This window comes from Crinia signifera, chromosome 3 (genome assembly GCF_055691185.1).
Source record: "Crinia signifera chromosome 3, ASM5569118v1, whole genome shotgun sequence".
NCBI classification, from domain to species: Eukaryota; Metazoa; Chordata; class Amphibia; order Anura; family Myobatrachidae; genus Crinia; species Crinia signifera.
In genome coordinates this window covers 171893518-171915885 of record NC_139219.1, presented here as the reverse complement: position 1 = coordinate 171915885, position 22368 = coordinate 171893518, and the positions used below count along the sequence as shown (strand labels likewise).

Sequence of the window (22368 nt, the reverse complement as noted above, 5' to 3'; positions counted from 1 at the left end):
ACCAGTGTGTGTGAGCCTTTACACTAATGTGATAGCTATGTTTATGGTAATTTTCTTGGAGCAATAGAGTAGGAATCTACAGAAGTGAGTTCCCGTGCCAGGGGCTGCAGGCTTAAAATGCATTGACCAATACATGAACTAAACCTCTACGGTTATTGTTAGTTAATATACTGAGCGCAAAATATTTTCAAATTCATACAATTTCAACTTTATTTCAATAAAAACATTTCAGCAATAAAAGAATTCCTATTAATACCGTTGTGTTAAATCTACTAATGTAACCATTATAATATTTTTACTAAATTAGGGAGGGAGATCTATGCATGCAGCATAAAGGAAGAAGTGACTCAAAACTGGAGCCACAGGTTAGCGTACTGAAAAGAAGACTGTTTCTGTATGCAGCAAGCAGGGCAGTGGTTTTGATCAACGGTTTGGATGTTATCGAAGTGAGTTCAGTTAATTCAGAGACCAAAAATCATGTCAAGTCATGCCTGCATGACATATTCTGAGATGACTACATGACATATTTTGAGATGACTACAAACAAGATCCTGCTAAGTTTGTTTTTAGCATATCATGGTCATTGCTCAGAAGGCGCCTACACAAAAGATTCTTAGTCAGCATTTTAACGTTTTGCTAGAGCCCTGTAAAGGTTTTAAAATTACTTTTCCTACATATATCAGAATTCTCATAAAACAGATTTACATTTAAAAACAATGTCAAATAAACATTACTGATCTAATTCAACCATAACAACTTGGTGTAAGAATAGAGAATTTGCAGCAGTTAGAAATGTATTTAGAGAGTATTTTTACATACAAAGACGACAGAGGGCATTTGTGAACTAGTATTAAAATATGACCGTAATATTTTTCATTAAAAGAAAACATTATTAAAAACCCTTAAAAAAATCTGCAAAATATGTAGCATAAGCTGCAGTAAAACTAGTGGTAAGATAAAAGTGACAAAAAACCCTATAAACGCACTAATACTGTACAGGTTGAGTATCCCTTATCCAAAATGCTTGAGACCAGAAGAATTTTGGATAACGGATTATTCTGTATTTCGGAATATTTTTAGCATTCATGTTGTTTGAACACATCAAACACATGAAATATACGCAAATATATTTTATTTGTGCATGAAACAAGGTTTTAAAACACGAAATATAGTTTGTGTACAACCTCTGTGTCATGAACCCCGGTTCCCGCACCGCTCGCATGCGCCCCTTGCCGGCACGCTGGGGTAGTGTCCTCCGTAGATCAGCTGCCGGCACAGTCGGCAATCCCTGGCGTGATGTCTTTTGCTTCCAAGTCGCCCCTGCATCACTGTGATCTCCAGGTGTGTTCCCTGTTCAGGTTGCGGGTCACATGATCCAGGTTAGCTCCAACTCACTTCCTGGTCTGTGTGCTGCTGCTGCGGCTGATTCCCACACCTGCGTCTGATTCCCTAATCACCTGGAGGAATAAAGGCCTAGCTCACAGTCTCCTCCTTGTCTTGAACAACTCGTCAGTTTACCTGTGAGTTCTCCAGCGTTAAGCTCCTGTCAAGACTCCCCACGTGCTCCAGAGGTCCGGTTTCCTGAGTCCGCTGTCACCTGTGTTACTCTCAGCGTCCTGGTCATTCCACTCCTGCCAGAAGTCTCCACGTGTTTCCATCTGCCGTGCGATCCTGTCTTCTTGTGCAGCCTAGGTTACTCACTCAGTGTCCGGTTAGCCGTGGGTTCCGTGCCCGGCTCCCAGGCCGCTCCAGCGATCCCCAGTGATCTCCATTATCGGCTCCCTAGCCGCTCCAGCGATCCCCAGTGATCTCCAGTATCGGCTCCCTAGCCGCCCCAGCGATCCCCAGTGATCTCAAGTATCGGCTCCCTAGCCGCTCCAGTGATTCTCAGTGTCTCCAGCATCTCCCTGTGTTACCTTCGTGTCATCCCCGGCTTCCAGGCCGCATCTCTCATTCCTCAAGTACCCTCCGTGTTGCTGTATAGCATTCAGTGCCATCGATCACCATCGATGGTTTTAGTACCCCTCTAAAGACTCTTGTTATCCTAACCCTGCCAAAGCCACAGGGGAACCTGGGCAGAGGGCCGCGACCTGGTCGGCAGTTGCAGCGAAGTCCATATCCCCTTGCGGGGGTTCCTGGTGAATACCACTGTCGGCTTAGACCCCGCGCCTCTGCTTTAGGTCTCAGTCAATCCTCTGTGTCCCCGGCAGGTCATCTCCCTCCAGCCTCCGTGCATGAGCTCCAGCTACCTCAAGCCTCCTCGCTTCCAGTTCCCTGCGCCCTCCACTGGCGCACCCAGGTCAGTGCTGGGAACACAGACAGTCCAGGCCGTGACACTCTGGCACTGAATTTGAATACCAATCAATAATTTTCTTGCACATATTTAGTGCCAGTTACGTATCATATCCTCACTCAATAGTACCAGATACAGATGTCCCACTAGTGCTTTCAGGGGGGAAAAAATAAAAATTACATTCTGGAAACTATGGATAAGGGATATTTTGGATAAAGGATATTTGGATCAGGGATACTCAATCTGTATTATGGAGTTACTGACTACCTTTTATAAATGATCATTGTATTCAGTTTAACTAAAAAGCACCAATCAACAGATTAAGAACACCACATTTGAGGAGAACTTTAATAAATCAACACAGAGCACTTTTCTCACTGTGTACTTTGCTTCCATATTTCACAGGGTTTTTTGGTGTTTTTTCTACTATTGATAAAAATAAGGAATTTGGTACTCACCGGTAATTCCCTTTCACCGAATCAGCAGGGGCCACTGCAGTCAAGACGTATGGGATAGTGTAGGTGTTCTGGAGGAGTAGCACTTTAAGTAAAAAAACTTCACGTTACAGGCTCCTCCCTACTCTATCCCCCCCAGGACTCCAGTCTTAGAAAAACTGTGTCCGAGAGGAGATGAGCGACCGGAGCCTCCGGCAAGGACAAAAGAAAACCGAAAAAGCCCAAGGTTAAGTTAGACACCACTTAACCAACACTTATAACTCATTCAACCAACCAACCAAAAAAAAATAATAATAGAATGACGCCAAAACAGGATGGCAGGAGGACTAGCCTCGGGAGGGCGTGCAGTGGCCCCTGCTGATTCGGTGAAAGGGAATTACCGGTGAGTACCAAATTCCTTATTTCACCTTCATGCAGCAGGGGCCACTGCAGTCAAGACGTATGGGATAATACCCAAGCACTACTCCCGGGCGGGAGAGCGCTGGGACTCCTGCAAAACCGCTTTCCCAAACGACATTGCTGTACTAGCAAAAGTGTCAAATCTGTAAAAACGTGCAAAAGTGTTCGCACCGGCCCAGGTGGCTGCTCTACAAATCTGAGTCAAAGGAACCCCTCTGGCCACAGCCCAAGAGGTACTCACTGACCTAGTAGAATGAGCCGAAACAGTACCCGGCAGCGCCTGATTACAATGACGATATGCCTCACGGATTGTGAGACAAATCCACCTGGCCAAGGTCTGTTTCGACGCAGGCCACCCCCTTTTGACCGCGTCGTACAAAACAAAAAGACAATCTGATTTTCGCACAGCCTTCGTACGAGAAACATAAATTCTCAGAGTCCGAACTACATCCAGCAAACTATCGTCCCCTGAGAGAGCTGGAACCACTATGGGTTCGTTTACATGAAAAGACGATACCACCTTAGGCAGAAAACCCTTAGATGTACGCAACTCTGCCCTATCATTGTGAAAAATCAGGAAAGGTGGCTTGCATGACAAAGCCCCTAACTCTGAAACGCGACGAGCCGAAGCCAAAGCCAAGAGCATGACTGTCTTCCAGGTCAGAAATTTCAAATCTGTAGACTGTAAAGGCTCAAACACGTCAGATTTAAGAAACGACAAAACAATGGATAAATCCCAAGGCTCTGTAGGAGCTGAAAACGGAGGTTGGATACGCAACACTCCCTTCAAAAAAGTTTGAACCTCAGGAATCAAAGCCAAACGGTGGTGAAAGAAAACAGAGAGAGCTGCGATTTGAACTTTCAAAGAAGCCAACCGCAACCCAGCCGACAAACCTGTCTGCAAGAATTCCAAAAGCCTGGCCAAATTAAATACAGCCTTTGGTGCACCTCTAGATTCGCACCACCTCACGTATGCTTTCCAAATCCGATAATAATGAGAAGAAGTAACCTCCTTCCTTGCTCTGATCATTGTAGGAATTACCGACTGTGGAATACCTCTTCTTTTGAGCAGCTCGGCCTCAACAGCCAAGCCGTCAAACGAAGACGAGCTAAGTCTGGGTAGACGAACGGACCCTGTTGTAACAGGTCGGATCTCAGAGGAAGTCGCCAAGGCCTGTCTATCAGTAAGCTCTGAAGGACTGAATACCACGATCTCCTTGGCCAATCCGGGGGCCACAAGAATGACTGTGGCGGCTTCCTGTTTCACCCGTTTGAGTACCCTTGGAATCAAGGGAAACGGGGGGAACAAATAGATGAGGTCGTAGGCCCACGGCACAGCCAAAGCGTCCACTGCCACTGCAGCAGGGTCGAGAGACCTGGCACAGTACGCTGGAAGTTGATGATTCAATTTGGAAGCCATGAGGTCTATCTGAGGAATTCCCCACCTCCTGGTTATCATGCTGAAAACTTCCTTGTTGAGGGCCCACTCCCCAGGATGGAAGTCCTGGCGGCTGAGGAAATCCGCTTCCCAATTTTCCACTCCCGGAATGAAAATTGCTGACAAATCGAGTGCATTGATCTCTGCCCATTCCAGAATGGGACGAACCTCCTTCATTGCTGCTCGACTCCTGGTTCCGCCCTGACGGTTTATGTATGCGACAGCCGTCGCATTGTCGGACTGGATTCTCACCGCCTTTCCTACAAGCAGGTTGTGAGCCGGAAACAAGGCCCACCTGATTGCTCTCAATTCCAGCACATTGATCGAAAGACTCGACTCCTGGGCGGACCAACGACCCTGGAAAGTGTGACCCTGCGTCACCGCCCCCCAGCCCCGCAGGCTGGCGTCTGTCGTGACCACAGTCCACGTGTAGGAACTGAAGCTGCGTCCCTGCAGCAAACTGTCCATGTTGAGCCACCACTGGAGAGATCTTCGCGCCTCCTGGCTTAGAATGATGGTCCTGTGCAGATGTAGATGGGACCCGGACCATTGGGACAACATGCTCAACTGAAAAGCTCTTGAGTGGAATCTGCCATAGGGAAAAGCCTCGAAAGAAGCTACCATCAGACCCAGTAATCTGGTGCACAGATGCACAGACACCCTGCGAGGGAGCAGAACTTGTCTGACCCTCCTCTGAAGAGTTAACGCCTTCTCCCTCGGCAGAAACACTCTCTCCAACCTGGTGTCGAAGATGAGACCCAGGAACAAAAGTCTCTGTTTCGGTAGTAGTTGAGACTTTTTGAAATTTAGAATCCACCCATTCTGAACTAGGAATTGGCAATTCAGCAAAGCATCCCTCTCCATTTTCTCCGGAGAAGGAGCTTTCAAGAGAAGATCGTCCAAATATGGAATTATCGTCACTCCCTGAGTCCGAAGGACTGATGTCATGCAGGCCATAACTTTTGTGAATACCCTTGGCGCGGACGAGAGACCGAACGGAAGGGCCCTGAACTGGAGATGTAGCTTCCGAATAGCAAAACGAAGAAACCTCTGATGGGGTTCCCAAATGGGAATGTGTAAATAGGCATCCTTGATGTCTAGAGAAAGAAGATATTCCCCCTTTTCCAAATTTGCTATTACCGAACGAATGGACTCCATTTTGAACTTGTGGTACTGGACGTAGTTGTTTAGATTTGCAAACAGGGGTTTTTTCTGGTCTAATCTCTGCGCTTGAAAGCTGCCCTAGGTTATATTGGATAGTGTGAATCACCTAACACACCACATTTATACACAAAAAGAAGACAATACCAATACAGTCCTCTAGGCGCTATCTGGGGATAATCCTTTTTCAGGAATTTTTTGGACGATAAATCCCAAAATATAAAAGACAAAAACACCACAATAGTGTAATACAATTTTTTGAAAGATGAATATGGACAGAAATTCAATCAAAATTGTTTCTTGATAGGTGGACTCGTACCCTTCGTGTTGGTCTACTGTTTTAAGGTAGACATAAATCGCCTGTGAGGGAGCGGCCTGGTTGCCGTACAGTTTCACCTCTTTAAAGCGATAATCCACTTGACTCCGAAGAAGCTCAAGGGAAAGGAATAAGCCACAATAGTGTAACACTGTTATGGTAGAATAATCAGAATTCAATACATATTCATCCTTCCTGAGGGGACCCGTACCGTTTAAGTTGGTCTACTTTCTGAGGGTAGACATAAAACACTTATAGGGGAGCGGTCAGATCACCATGGGAACACTTCACTTATTCACTCTGTTCGTAGCTCATGAAAGTAAAAGAAAGCTGGTATGGTGTAATACCGCTTTATTCACAAACATTTAAAACACATATACAACAGGGTATTTAAACTCCAGACTCTCACCGAGTGGTATTGTCCACAAAAGATGCAGACAAAAAGGCAATAGATGTAATCCAGGCGTCCCTGCAGCCTCTCTCGGTGCACAGTCCAAAGTCCTTTCCCCTTACTCCACCGCCAACGCGTTTCCAGACCACAATGGTCTCTTTGTCAAGGCATATGGAGTAAATGCATGGATGCTGTATTTATACCCCTATGCGGGGCAGCCTAATTCCAGACATGGATCATTCCTAATATCTAATCCCCACCTTTCCCTGAATGCCCTTCTGGCATTGCGTCCATGTTTTCTAATCTCTCAGCTGTCACAGCTGATGATCATTGCGGCGCATTCACTATGTTTTTCCGCGATACTTCCGGGTTCCGCCGGAAGTTAGAATGACGTTGTGCGTTCCAAACGACGTCATTCCCGGAAGTCTTGGCATCTGTTGTGCGTTCCAACTCGCGCTTTCTGTCTGTTTTTGTCCAGCGCTTCGTTTTCTATTATCTTTTAGTTTGCCGCTTTGTTTGGACTTCTGAAGTATGCCACAGCGTTTCTCCAGAGAGTTTTTTATGTAATACATAAAAAGCAAAAATTAGATTTTGTTAAAGTGACAGATGACATTTAAAGTGACAAGTGCCATTTTTGAGAACGTGCATAAGGTGCCTTAGTTCATTTCTGTGCAGACCATAGATATTTTTTTAAAGTGACATAGTGCAAGAAAGGTGGCATAAAGTGCTTATTCAGGGAAAAAAGTTTTTTTGTGCTGAATAGATAAAAAACCACAGATAAAAAGATTTAAAAAGATTTTAAAAGGATTTTTTTTAAAAATTTACATAAACCACTTTAATTCAAAATCTTTATTCAAACCCCCTGGGATGAGGGTTTGGTGGTTGAATATCAGGGTCATCTCACTCTTTGCAAGGGCGGTTGCAATGTCGCCCCCTCTGATATTCCCTTCTACTTTTTTTAAAATGTAAAAATTCTTAATAAAATCGGGATTACACTGATGATGGGTTTTAAAATGCATCGGCAGGGCATGTGTCTCGAGTCCCTTTTTTATGTTGCGCACATGCTCGCTCATCCTTGTCTTAAAGGGTCTACTAGTCCTGCCAATGTAAAATTTTCCACAGACACATTCTATGGCATAAACTACGTTGACAGAGTGACATGTCACAAACTCTTTAATAACAATTTTTTTCCCATTAAGGGATAACTCAGTTATTTTGGGTCCAAAGTTATTTTTCACTGTTTTACAACCTATGCAAGAACCACATCTATAAAAACCCACTGATGTTATCGTGGTCTTTTTAGGAGATGTGGGGCATAAGCTTTTCACGAGCTTTGATTTTAAGTTAGGTGCTCTCCTGAATATACAAACAGGTTTTGATGGAATTTCCCCACCTATAACTGGATCTTTTTTAAGAAGGTCCCAATGTCTCTGTATGATTTTCCTTATTTCTTGGTGTTGAGAGGTATAATTAGTAGTAAAAGACCACTTGAATTTTTCCGACTGGTTTGTACATTTTTCTTTCGGGGTAAAGAGTACATTTCTTTCTAGTTCTTGTACTTGTAGACCAACTTAAACGGTACGGGTCCCCTCAGGAAGGATGAATATGTATTGAATTCTGATTATTCTACCATAACAGTGTTACACTATTGTGGCTTATTCCTTTCCCTTGAGCTTCTTCGGAGTCAAGTGGATTATCGCTTTAAAGAGGTGAAACTGTACGGCAACCAGGCCGCTCCCTCACAGGCGATTTATGTCTACCTTAAAACAGTAGACCAACACGAAGGGTACGAGTCCACCTATCAAGAAACAATTTTGATTGAATTTCTGTCCATATTCATCTTTCAAAAAATTGTATTACACTATTGTGGTGTTTTTGTCTTTTATATTTTGGGATTTATCGTCCAAAAAATTCCTGAAAAAGGATTATCCCCAGATAGCGCCTAGAGGACTGTATTGGTATTGTCTTCTTTTTGTGTATAAATGTGGTGTGTTAGGTGATTCACACTATCCAATATAACCTAGGGCAGCTTTCAAGCGCAGAGATTAGACCAGAAAAAAACCCTGTTTGCAATTCTTGTCTATCAGTCACCTTTTTCTGGATAAATCTTTGCAGCTACAAATGTTTAAATTAAGAGAGAATAGGGCCAGCAGGCTACAAAATGCCTTTAATGACCCCACAAAAGAAATAGTTTTGGTAGATGAAAGTCTAGAAGGCCTACTCAACAAATTAGAAAAAGCCCTTGTTAAGGAAACTAATTTATGCTGGGAAATCGCCACCCTGGAGAAATATATTTCCCTTAAAGTGGTCCCCAAAGGTCTACAGGTCAGCAAAATGGCCAGTATTAATTCCACAAGTGAAAACTTCCAAAAAAAGTGGAATGATATTCTATTTAATTGTTCCTGTGACCTCACACTTCTAATCATTCAGGAAAGAAAAGCTGACCTGAATAAAGTGGAGGAAGAAATAAAAGAACTTAAGCAGTTATCAACTCCCTTTAAAGATCAAAAGGATTATATAGAAAAAGAGGGGAAAATATGCATCAAAATAGAAAAAATAGAGACTGCATTAATCAACAGGAAACTAAAGAAACTAAATAGAGATTTGGGGTTCTCTAAGGAACCAGAGGATATTACAGTAGAAACACCAAAAGTCCCAAATAAAACTAGAATCCCTACTATAAAATCTACACCAAAACGAGGTGAAAACTTTAATAAGAAAAGAGGTAAAATGGCTAACATCCCTATACCTTATAGGAAAGAAAATGAAAATAGAGAGTATAACTATAAGTACAAACCATCCGGTAGGGATAATGATGAACCAATCAGGAATTGGAGCTACAAACCCCAAACCCAATATAAAACAAATCCACATTATGAAAATAGACCGGGATTTGAAAATCCTAGATATAGGAATCGGACCCGGGATAATAGGTATGACAACCAGAATACTAATAATGACCACAGAAACAACTGGAGGGGGGAACATAATTTACCTACCCAAAATCGATATTCTGTACTAGAAGGAAATTGTTCACCAAAGAGAGTGTATAAACAACATTTTTTAGAGAAGCGCCACCAAATAAACCTCAGAAATTAACCAAAACTACGAGGGGAAAGAGGGGTGGAAAAAAGAAAAACTTTCAAAAAAAGAAGAAAAAAAGGAATAGAAAACCAAAAAGCCCTAATTCCGATGAAGAAAAAAAGGGGATAATCAAGATTTTTAATTTGAGTGACCACTTACTCCTACAGGAGGAACGGTCATTACTTGAAAAAGGTTTAAAATTCTGTCCATCAGTCCCATTGAATCATTTTGAGGTATTTATTGACGTACAAAAATTTTTAAGGAAGCTAACTCTTAAAAAATTCTTCCATGATAGAGAAACTGAGGAAGAGTTTGACTTTGAAACTCCTAGATTCAAACAAAAGTCAGTTTTCTATCCATCCCACCTCAAAGGATGTTTTCTAGATTCCTTTAACACCCTAGTGATGGATGATGTTAGAAAACTGGACAACAAGAAGATAGGTCAAAATCTTACATTCAAAGAAAGAAAAGGTTTGAAATCTCTGACAGAGGATACAAACCTTATCATAAAACCAACTGATAAGGGGGGTGGAATAGTCCTCTTGAATAAAAAGGACTATGAAGGAGAAATCCTCAAACAACTTTCTGATCAAGAAACGTACAGAAAGATGAGAGGTAATCCCACTCAAAAAATTGTCATTCTTCTAAAATCTCTAACGGACAAATACAATAAATCAGGAACTATCACAGAGGAAGAGAGTAAATTTTTAAACATAGAATGTCCAATAATACCTACCATCTATGTTCTTCCGAAGGTCCACAAGGACCCAGTCCATCCCCCCGGGAGACCAATTATTTCGGGGGTAAACTCGATAACCTCGAATTTGTCAATGTTTATTGATGTTCACCTTCAGCCCCTGGTAGTTAAGAACCGGTCTCATTTAAAAGACACGACCGAAGTTCTGAAATTTATTGAAACTCTGGACTGGGAGGAGGATCTTTTTCTTGTTACGGCGGATGTGACATCCCTCTACACCATTATAAGTCACACGCAAGGTGTAGAGGCAGTAAAAAGAGCCCTCACAAATTATGAAATGAACCAAAAACTTAAAAATTTCCTGGTAGAAGGAATTGAGTTCATCTTACAGAATAATTACTTTATATTCAAAGAGGACTTTTACATTCAGAAGAGGGGAACCACCATGGGCACCAGGTTTGCCCCAAGCTATGCTAACATCTTTATGGGTGAGTGGGAGACCGATACCATCTGGTCCCACCACCCATATGGGGCAAACCTGGTGTCATGGCGACGTTATATTGACGATATCCTCTTCGTCTGGAGAGGGGACAAAGAAAGCCTGGACGATTTCTGTAATTACCTGAATCAAAACAACAAGGGAATTATCTTAACCTTTAATATTAGTAAGGAACAGGTTAATTTTTTGGACATTGTCATTTATGTGGAAAATAATATGTTCAAAACAAAAAATTATACGAAACCCACAGATTCGCAGGCTTACATCAACCGTAACAGCTGTCACCAAGATAGATGGCTAGATTCTATTCCGATTGGTCAGTTCAAAAGATTAAGGAGAAATTGTACGGACCACTCAGTTTTTCAGGACCAGGCTCACGAAATGAAAGACCGGTTCCTGGAGAGTGGTTATGATACTGAGAAAGTCAACAATTCCCTTTTACAAGTACAAGAACTAGAAAGAAATGTACTCTTTACCCCGAAAGAAAAATGTACAAACCAGTCGGAAAAATTCAAGTGGTCTTTTACTACTAATTATACCTCTCAACACCAAGAAATAAGGAAAATCATACAGAGACATTGGGACCTTCTTAAAAAAGATCCAGTTATAGGTGGGGAAATTCCATCAAAACCTGTTTGTATATTCAGGAGAGCACCTAACTTAAAATCAAAGCTCGTGAAAAGCTTATGCCCCACATCTCCTAAAAAGACCACGATAACATCAGTGGGTTTTTATAGATGTGGTTCTTGCATAGGTTGTAAAACAGTGAAAAATAACTTTGGACCCAAAATAACTGAGTTATCCCTTAATGGGAAAAAATTTGTTATTAAAGAGTTTGTGACATGTCACTCTGTCAACGTAGTTTATGCCATAGAATGTGTCTGTGGAAAATTTTACATTGGCAGGACTAGTAGACCCTTTAAGACAAGGATGAGCGAGCATGTGCGCAACATAAAAAAGGGACTCGAGACACATGCCCTGCCGATGCATTTTAAAACCCATCATCAGTGTAATCCCGATTTTATTAAGAATTTTTACATTTTAAAAAAAGTAGAAGGGAATATCAGAGGGGGCGACATTGCAACCGCCCTTGCAAAGAGTGAGATGACCCTGATATTCAACCACCAAACCCTCATCCCAGGGGGTTTGAATAAAGATTTTGAATTAAAGTGGTTTATGTAAATTTTTAAAAAAAATCCTTTTAAAATCTTTTTAAATTTTTTTATCTGTGGTTTTTTATCTATTCAGCACAAAAAAACTTTTTTCCCTGAATAAGCACTTTATGCCACCTTTCTTGCACTATGTCACTTTAAAAAAATATCTATGGTCTGCACAGAAATGAACTATGGCACCTTATGCACGTTCTCAAAAATGGCACTTGTCACTTTAAATGTCATCTGTCACTTTAACAAAATCTAATTTTTGCTTTTTATGTATTACATAAAAAACTCTCTGGAGAAACGCTGTGGCATACTTCAGAAGTCCAAACAAAGCGGCAAACTAAAAGATAATAGAAAACGAAGCGCTGGACATAAACAGACAGAAAGCGCGAGTTGGAACGCACAACAGATGCCAAGACTTCCGGGAATGACGTCGTTTGGAACGCACAACGTCATTCTAACTTCCGGCGGAACCCGGAAGTATCGCGGAAAAACATAGTGAATGCGCCGCAATGATCATCAGCTGTGACAGCTGAGAGATTAGAAAACATGGACGCAATGCCAGAAGGGCATTCAGGGAAAGGTGGGGATTAGATATTAGGAATGATCCATGTCTGGAATTAGGCTGCCCCGCATAGGGGTATAAATACAGCATCCATGCATTTACTCCATATGCCTTGACAAAGAGACCATTGTGGTCTGGAAACGCGTTGGCGGTGGAGTAAGGGGAAAGGACTTTGGACTGTGCACCGAGAGAGGCTGCAGGGACGCCTGGATTACATCTATTGCCTTTTTGTCTGCATCTTTTGTGGACAATACCACTCGGTGAGAGTCTGGAGTTTAAATACCCTGTTGTATATGTGTTTTAAATGTTTGTGAATAAAGCGGTATTACACCATACCAGCTTTCTTTTACTTTCATGAGCTACGAACAGAGTGAATAAGTGAAGTGTTCCCATGGTGATCTGACCGCTCCCCTATAAGTGTTTTATGTCTACCCTCAGAAAGTAGACCAACTTAAACGGTACGGGTCCCCTCAGGAAGGATGAATATGTATTGAATTCTGATTATTCTACCATAACAGTGTTACACTATTGTGGCTTATTCCTTTCCCTTGAGCTTCTTCGGAGTCAAGTGGATTATCGCTTTAAAGAGGTGAAACTGTACGGCAACCAGGCCGCTCCCTCACAGGCGATTTATGTCTACCTTAAAACAGTAGACCAACACGAAGGGTACGAGTCCACCTATCAAGAAACAATTTTGATTGAATTTCTGTCCATATTCATCTTTCAAAAAATTGTATTACACTATTGTGGTGTTTTTGTCTTTTATATTTTGGGATTTATCGTCCAAAAAATTCCTGAAAAAGGATTATCCCCAGATAGCGCCTAGAGGACTGTATTGGTATTGTCTTCTTTTTGTAGTTGTTTAGATGTTTTAGGTTCAAGATCGGCCGAACCGAACCGTCTGGTTTCGGGACTACAAAAACACTGGAGTAGTAACCCGTCCCCTCCTGTTCCTTGGGAACCGGGACCACTACCCCCTGTACCAGCAGTTTTTGAATAGAGTCTGTCAGAGCTTCCCGCGACTCTGGGGACAAAGGAAGCCCTACTGTAAAAAATCTTTCTGGCGGGTGGCAAACGAACTCCAACTTGTAGCCGAGAGCCACAATCTGGAGCACCCAACTGTCTCTGCAATGAGTTTTCCAGGCTTGCAGAAACAGAGACAATCTTGCGCCCACCGTGGGATCCCCCAAATGGGCGGGGAGCCCGTCATGCCACAGGCTTGTCGGGCTTGGGGTCTGCTCGGCGGACAACAGTGGGATTGGAGGCGGAAGCAGTCCTACCTCCTCTACCTCTATGTCCTCAAAAGGACTAGAAACCCCCACGGCCTCTTCCTCTTGAACCGGACGAACCTCGAAAGGCCCGAAAGGACGGAGCAGCAAAAACTCGCTTAGGCGGAGGCGCGGAAGAGGGAAGAAAAGCGGACTTCCCACCAGTGGCCTGAGCGATAAGCCTATCCAGCTCAGGGCCAAAGAGCATGTCCCCTGTGAATGGCAATGCCTCCACCGCCTTTTTTATTTCAGCCTCCGCATGCCATGAGCGTAACCAGATAGCACGTCTGGCTAAAACAGCTTGGGCAGAAACTTTCGCCCCTAGCTCCGTAATATCCGCGGATGCCCCACCTAAATACGCGGAAGCATCCTTTAAAAATTCCGCTAAAGGGAGAAGCTCCGACCTGGGCCTGTTAGACTGAATTCCTTCAACTAACTCACCGGCCCAACTTTCCATAGCCTTGCTGACCCAAGCCGAGGCCAAAGCTGGTCTGAGAAGAGCCCCTGATATAGAGTAAATGGATTTTACCGTAGTCTCTAAACGGCGATCCGGAGCTTCCTTCAAAGTCACGGCACCTGGCACTGGTAGCGTAGTGCGCTTTGAGAGACGAGATAGAGAAACATCAGCTGGCGGCGGTTTCTCCCATTTCTCCCTTGAAGAATCGGAAAAAGGGTACAAAGATTTAATACGCCTAGACCAGGGGTTTCCAATCTTTTTTTAATCACGGCACCCTAGAGTATAAGATTTTTTTTCGCGGCACCCCTAGGCCAAATTTATTTTAATTAGATTGGATTTATATGCTATTCTTAGGGTCAGTTATGTGGAAAAGGGCAGGAATTGCTTCTGTTTGTACACATTTTATGATTGGCAGCCACCAGCACTGGTTTTGCTTATAAATAATTAACCATTCATAATTTTAGTTGGTCCTGGACTACCAACCCAGGGCACCCCTGCATGTGTCCCGAGGCACCCCAGGGAGACACGGCGCACAGTTTGGGAACCACTGGCCTAGACAATTGAAATTTCTTTTCCGGGGATTTCCAAATATCCAGTAACGGCCTATCTAGTTCAGCCGAGTCTGGAAAATTAACCGCCTGTTTTGTGGTGCGACCAAAAATAGAGGTTTGGGCCGGAGCCTCCACCTCCGTAATGTTAAGCGTAGATTTTACGGCCCTGATAAGGCCTTCCACCCCCTGAGAATCTCCCCCCCCCCCCGACTCCTGAAAAGGAGGCTCAGGGTCCAGATCCCCAGGAAATTCTCCTTCTTCCAACTGCTCCTCATCAGAATCCCCGGACTGATAAACAGTCGCCAGGGTTCTTTTAAGGGGCATTGGAAAACCCTGTTGCTGCGAAGGACCTGCAACAGCCTGGTTTAACGAGTCAACTGATTGAATAAGAGTCCTGGCCCAAGCCGGCTCTGAAGAAGACAATTTGCTGATCTGAAACCGCAAACTCTCCCTTTCCTTACGAGATGCAGATAACTCAGCAGCTAAATCTGCCAAGACAGATTGAAACACTTCACCTGCTGGCTGAGCCCTAGAAGACTCTGCCCTATCAGGCTGCTGTGACTCAGAATAACAAACCTTACATAAAGCAACACCTTTAATGTGCTGTGTGAAGTGTTCCTTGCACTTCTTGCAAGTATACACCTTCTGAGCAGCCTTAGAGGCTGCTGACCTTCCTGCCATTCCAAAGGATACAGCAACCACAGAGACAAACAAGCACTCACTCCCCAACACACACACAGACCCAGTAGACCCAGGAACACAGCCCAACAGACCAAACCCTGGGATAAGGGAAAGAAAGGGAGAAGCCTCTTCCCTAACAAAAAGTGTGTGTGTGCGAGTGATCCCCTCCGCTGACTTACAGACCAGCCTCTGATGTCCTGGGAGAGAGCGCAATAACAGGGGTGCAGAGAAACCGGGTCCGGACACTGCCACCACCGCTGACAAAGCTGAGAGGGAGAGAGAGACCTTCTGCAGACTGCCCAGATAAGACTGAGGCTCGCGTCTGACGTCACCGCTAGCTCCGCCCCCCCGCTACGGCGTGAAGACGGAGCACAGCAAAATTAGCTAAGTGACAGCACGGCTCCTGTTAACACAGAAGCCGCCTTATACTCACAATCGGAAGGCTCTCCTCAGCGCGCTGCACGCAGCGGCTAACAGCTTATACACAGACCGGTGCACTACTCCGGTCCCCGCCACCTTTAACACACGATCCTCCGACCTGGAGTGTGGCGCTGACCGTGGACCCGTAACGCCAGCCGCACGCAGCTGCGGCGGGTCCCCGCAGCTGCGGCGGGTCCCCGGAGCTGATACCCCGGTGGTCGGGTACTGGAGGTACACTGCGTGCAGTGTCAACCAGACCCCTCCAGGCATCCACGTAGCAGGCAGGCTCCCTAGGAGAGACTGCCTGTCCTCAATCAATACAAATAGCAAATAAAAACCTAATCCCCCTCAGGAGACAGGTCCGAGGAGACCTACTCCTCCGGCACTTTTTCTAAGACTGGAGTCCTGGGAGGGATAGAGTAGGGAGGAGCCTGTAACGTGAAGTTTTTTTACTTAAAGTGCTACTCCTCCAGAACACCTACACTATCCCATACGTCTTGACTGCAGTGGCCCCTGCTGCATGAAGGTGAAAAATGTTTATTGTAATAAAGGCTATATTTTACTACTATATAGGTTGAAGCGCACAAGGTCTGCATTGGAAAAAGGTTAAAAGGTTGACACAAGCAAAAGATTGACATGAAACTTCAACAATTTGCAAAAAAAAGTCTAGAGAGCCCCCACAGTAAGGTGTCAATTAGCTTTAAGGGGTTTTGAAGAAATTGAAGGGAGAAGTGGTCTGGAATCATCATTATCTGCAGGCTGCAAAGTCACAGGCTTAAAAAGGAGTGTGCTATCATCATCAGGGAGGAGACAAGGATAAAGCTCACCAGCAGAATATATTCTCCCTGGAGGACCGCAGCTCAGGTAGTAGCAGTCAGCAGAAGCCCAGCCTCCCCAGATGGACTTTACAGTACTAAGGGGTAGATTTATGACCGGTCAATCAGGGGAATATAAGCTATCCCGTGCCTTGTGGCAGGGGATATCGCTTCTTCTGATCTATGACACCAGCCGAGCGGGTGTCTAGTGTGCGGTGCTGTGGGGCAGGAGGCATAGCGCAGCTACGATATTTCGTAATGCGCGACTGCCTCCTGCCTAATTTATGAACACCGCAGCTATCGGCTATGTTCCGCCGCCTGCAGCTATCGACTTCGACAGCTGCAGGAGGCAATGCACTATGCCCACAGCATTTCCCTGCTGCTGGCTGAGCTGCGCTGGGGATCTCGCGAAAGTAGCGAGATCCCGTGCGGCCGGGGGGCTCCTGAGAGGCAAGTGGAGAACTCAAGAGACCCAGGAAGAAAATGTCCAAGAACCAGTGTGGCACCTTTGATAAGATTTAAGCTATCTAACAGCAACCATTCCCAACAACCCCGCAGTGGTCAGCATTTAAGTAATGGGAAGAACAAGTAATTGGGCACTTCTTTGTAAATCCTACTCTGCTACTCATGCAATGGCAATGCCCTCACCTTGTACATCTGAGCATACTTTCACCTCAAGACCGCACAGCCACCAAAACCCCTTCAAAGTGGTGATATTTCCACCATTGTTCTATGATACAAAGCATTTGGAAACATACCTTAAAGTGAACTATAATGTTCCAAGGGAGGGAAGAGTTTGATGCATGTAGGTCAAAAAGTAAACCAATTGGGTAATGCCTGTAAAAAAATAAAAGTAATTAGGAATAGAAGTACAAATGCTATTTTTTTTTATACTAAAAGACTAAAAACACCAACAAAAATATTTACCTATTTAATATATATATATATATATTACCTATTTTATATCTTATATTTTATATATTACCTATTATATATATATATATATATATATATATATATATATATATATATATATATATACATACATATATACACACACACACACTTGAAAATAACCAGACTCAAAGTTTCAGTACTAAATTGGACCACTCAAGATGCATTATGACAAAGGCCCAAATTATGGGGGTTATGCAGACCTAACCGCAGCCCGGTGATTTTGAAAAGCGGCTGATTATGGATCGATTGTGCATGCATATGTATCATAGTGCTCATGCACGAGGCCATTCAGCAAAAAAAATCCAGCGTCTTCCCTTATCACAAGTTGATTAACAGGAAGTCGGCGTTTGTGGGTGGTAACTGGTTGTTTTCTGGGAGTGTCAGGGAAAACAGGTGTTCTCTGCGGTTCCAGGTAGGGTGTGTGACCTCGATCAGCCTGTTTCTATCGCACAGGCAGAGTAGGTTCTGGGTTACCCACTGGGTGAGTGAGTTGCAAAATGATTTGCAGCTAATCGGCGATCACCATGATTTTTGCAAGCCATTCACAGCCTTGCACAGGGTGGGTTTTCACTCTGGCAAAACGGCAGCTATCTGATCGCAGGGATCTGCAATTTCGCAGAGCAGCAATTAAGTCTGAATAACCCCCTAGGACCGAAATGTTGATGCCTGAACACTCTTCACTCCACAAGTGAATACAGTCTCCTCTCAATTGATTACATTCTCCAACTTTTGCCTACAAGACTCACTTCTTTATCAAAGCCTTCCAGCTCTCTCCCCTCTGAGACACCCATGTCTGCCTCACACTGTAAGCTCTCATGAGTAGGGCCTTGTTCCCTTATGTGCTTTTCTTCACTTAAAAGCTTTAGATCCCACTGCAAACAACAGCACCAACCTTTGGGTTTGGCTGATTCCTAATCTTTGAGTGCCAAGTGAATAGGTGTGAAAATTGCCAAGCAGACATGTATGTCCCCCATTCACTGTACAGATGGGGCTGGCATTTCTAACGCCAGCCCTGCCATCGCGCCAGCCAGCGCACGAGACGCTTGCGCGCCCCCTGGACAACGGAGCCTGTCTCCGGTCCCCGCCGCCTCCCCGTCGCCCTGCCCGTCTCCCTGAAGCGGAGATGGGCAGGGACACGCAGCGTTCCACGCCGAGAGACTGGGACGCGCGTGCGTCCCAGTTCAGTAAAGCCCCTGCCGCTGGCGCTCACCAGCGGGGAGGGTCTGGCGAGCCCCGGCCAATGATGGCAGGGGCTCCATCTGTATGTTCCCCACTCTGCACCCATTCACTCTGTCCCCCAGCCTGCCCCCCTTCTCTTAATGTCCATCAATGCCTCCATTCATTGTATGTCCCCAAGCCTGTATGTCTCCCATTCACTGTATGACCCCCATTTACTATGTACCTCACTCTGCCCCCATTCACTGTATTTCCCCCAGCCTGCCCCTGCTCCCCCTTCTCTGAATGGCCATCACTGCCTCCATTTACTGTATGTCCCTCAGCCTGACCCTCCTTCACTGTATGTCCCCCACTCTGCCCCTCCCTTTTCTGTATGTTTCCCAGCCGTTTGTGTGAGCCAGAGGAAGGAGAGGCAAAGCAGACACTACAAGGACAGGAGATGCTTGGGCTCACGCTGTTGCCCTACTCCACTCTGCATGTTATGAGAGCAAGCTTCCCCCTTGCTGCCCCCCTACCCAAACACTGCTGTCACTGTGATTTTGGAGTAGGGTGATATACGATTGCAGCAGCAGGGGTAGGACGCCATACACATTTTGACTGTGGCAGCCATCACCTTGTCACTGCAGCAGACAAAAGCCTCACCTTTAGTGTCCTGTGCTATGCTTCCCAGATCTGATGCTCTGCCCGCTTCCAGCTAGAGGCTGCGGGCCACTTGAAATGACAGCACGGGCCGCAATTGGACCCCGGCTTCACTTTAGACATGCCTGCCCTAAGCAGTCAAGTAGTATTTCTTAAAGTTGGTAAGCGAGACCTCGATCTTTAGTATGCTTACATGAAATCCAGAATCTTATCTTACGTAGTTTTCCTACCAATCCAGATACATTCTGAGGCTTACGTTATGTGTGTCTTAGAAACCAAGAAAGGTCTAGCAGAGACAGATGAATCAAGGAAACTCATTTATTTTGGTCAAATTTATGTAGTATAAAGGCCAGCTCAACATTCCCTTTAGTCTCTAGCAGGGAGCATTAATGGGTGATCATAGGATATGGTAAACTGCACTTTTTATATTGTGTTTTTATATTTGTATTTATTTTTTGTCCTTTTTATATTGTTTAAATAAAAATAAAATGTTCCTGTTTTTGGATCTTTAAAAGGAGACGTTTGTAGATATAGAAGACAATGAATAATCAGATCAAAGGATATACCACCTTGTTAGGGATACACACAAGTAATAATAATAATACCACATAGCATTGTGAGGATTTTTCTACATTTGCAAGCACAATAGACTCTAGCACAGTGCTAGGGTCTTCTTGTGACCTTAGTGAACTTAACAAAAGTCCTCTCATCTCTTAATAGGCCCCTGAGAAGTGGAACATACCCCTGAGTAGATGGAGCATTCAAAGATCAATGTTTAAGGGAAGAGACTTGAATTTTTCCAAATTAATTTTACAATTGGATAATTGGCCAAATTCAAGTAACTCTGAGTGGATCAGTAGCCCACACATAGAACCAGCATATGTTTAAAGTCATATTATTTAAAAGGCCTTAGAAAAAAACTGAACAATGCAAACACAATGGGGGGTATTCAATGCCACTGCGAGGGGGTTTTCTATGGTGAGGATAGCTTTCATTCAGTGAGGAAAAGCCACCCTCGCCATCCAACGCCCTCGCTGTATTCAATGTTTGGCCAGAATCCTTGCTGCAAATGCAGCGAGTCTGCTGCATTTTGTGGCGAGCCCCACTGTGTTAATGGCCACACCCGACATTTCCATTTCACCGAATGGTACCAGCAAGGTGGAATGATGGTGATCTATCGGCACTACTCACTGTCATAGCTCGCTTTGAATACCCCTAAATATCTGTATTTTGGGTACTTATATGTTAGTTGGGTTTCCCACTAAGCTATTTGATTAGATTTCCGCGTACGCTCGCCATGCTTCGGGCTCGGTGGCTCGCTGCGCTCGCCACACTATATAAAATCAACTCTATGCCGACATGGATAGTGGGGTTATGAGCGTACTAACTATAGTGGGCGCCCGACTAACATATAAGTACCTTTTGCTCAAGATCAATTAAAAAATAAACAGAAAGAAAACCTATTTTCCCATATTATAGTAATTAGTTACATTTATGGTGTCATATTTTTACATGTCTATATATAGGTAGCAGGGGCATATTAGCAAATGAGTGGGCCCTCATGTTCAAGCTTCTGCACGGGTCTGCTCTACCAAATGCTGCCGGAACATGTGTAGAAGACAGCAAGACTGTGGCACGGTGCATTCCATCTTGTGATATATTACTATTAACCTTTCAAGTGCCAGAGGCCTATGTGCACCACACACCCAGCATAGCAATCTTTGTGACAGAAATATTCATCAGTATTAATGACATTGTGAAGATTCCTTCTTCTGGCTGAAGCAGGCTCACAGTGCGTCTATAAAACACCCTGTGACATCATCAAGCTGTCAACAGTTATTTCATTGGATTGAAATCATACTTGCCTACTTTTGAAAACTAGTTTCAGGGAGATTATAGTTAGTATTAGAATTTTGCATAGTGCCTCATTGAGGGGTTGTGTAATGTGCCACCCTAAAGCAGGGCCGAAACTAGGGTTTTCGGCGCCCGGGCCAAGGCAGTCATTTGGTGCCCCCCCTTCCCCTGACCAGGGGGGTACCAAATGACCGCCTTGGCTCTGGCGCCAGAGACCCCCCCCCCTCCCCGCTGACAACATACATATCGGTACTTGCTTCCTAGCACGGCCACACCGATCATGATCGTGGGCATCGTTAGTAAAAATCGGGGGCCATCGCATGCGCAAAAAAATCGGGTGCGATGGTACCGACGCGATGCCCGCGATTTCCCATAGGGAACAATGTTAAATGCCTCAATTTACCCGCGATGCCCCCGATTTCCCATAGGAAACAATGTTAAATGGCTCAATTTACCCAAATCATCATAGGGAACTATGGTAAATGGGCCAGAAACCCCCCAAAACACCCCTGAACAGTGTAATGTCCCCCCAAAAGTAGTTTACGCCACCCCACGATCAACGCAAACCCGAAGCGTGGCGAGCGCAGCGAGCCCGCAAGGGGCGGCGGTACGCGTCCTCCGACCTTTTCATACCCCCACTATCCATGTCGGCGTTGAGTTGAGAATAGAATAGTGTGGCGAGCGCAGCGAGCCACCGAGCCCGAAGCGTGGTGAGCGCAGCGAGCCCCGCGAAACCTACTTGATAATTCAGCTCAACTTATGTATTAAGAGCCTGTGCTATAGAAAGAGCAATAATTAACTAGTCAACCTTTGTTGAAAATGTAGAAGATACACAGCTACAGGTTTTTTTAGAGTCATATTTTACTCATTTTCATTGAAATGGCCCTGTAGAATGTGATAGCTCTATCCGCTCCATTTCTCTTATTTTTTTTTATTTAATGCAAAATACAGTAGTTATTTGAATATGAAATACAGGGCCAGTCACTTTACTGTTGGGAGAGATAAAGTGAGTAATACTTGCCAACTCACCTGGATCCGCTGGGAGACTAACCATACCCCGGAAGGGTAAGCAAGTCTCACGACATCCTAAAA

At 44.5% G+C, this 22368-nt stretch overlaps 1 protein-coding gene across 3 annotated transcripts in view; it reads right to left on the bottom strand.

The window, feature by feature from the left end:
* ATG5 (autophagy related 5) overlaps positions 1 to 22368 on the bottom strand; it is a 210880-nt gene that overhangs the window by 138925 nt on the left and 49587 nt on the right. For all 3 annotated transcript variants that reach the window (XM_083176953.1, XM_083176954.1, XM_083176955.1), the window contains exon 4: positions 17409 to 17487. In XM_083176953.1, coding sequence (XP_083033079.1) covers positions 17409 to 17487 — 79 coding nt within the window. The remainder of the gene's footprint in view (positions 1 to 17408; positions 17488 to 22368) is intronic.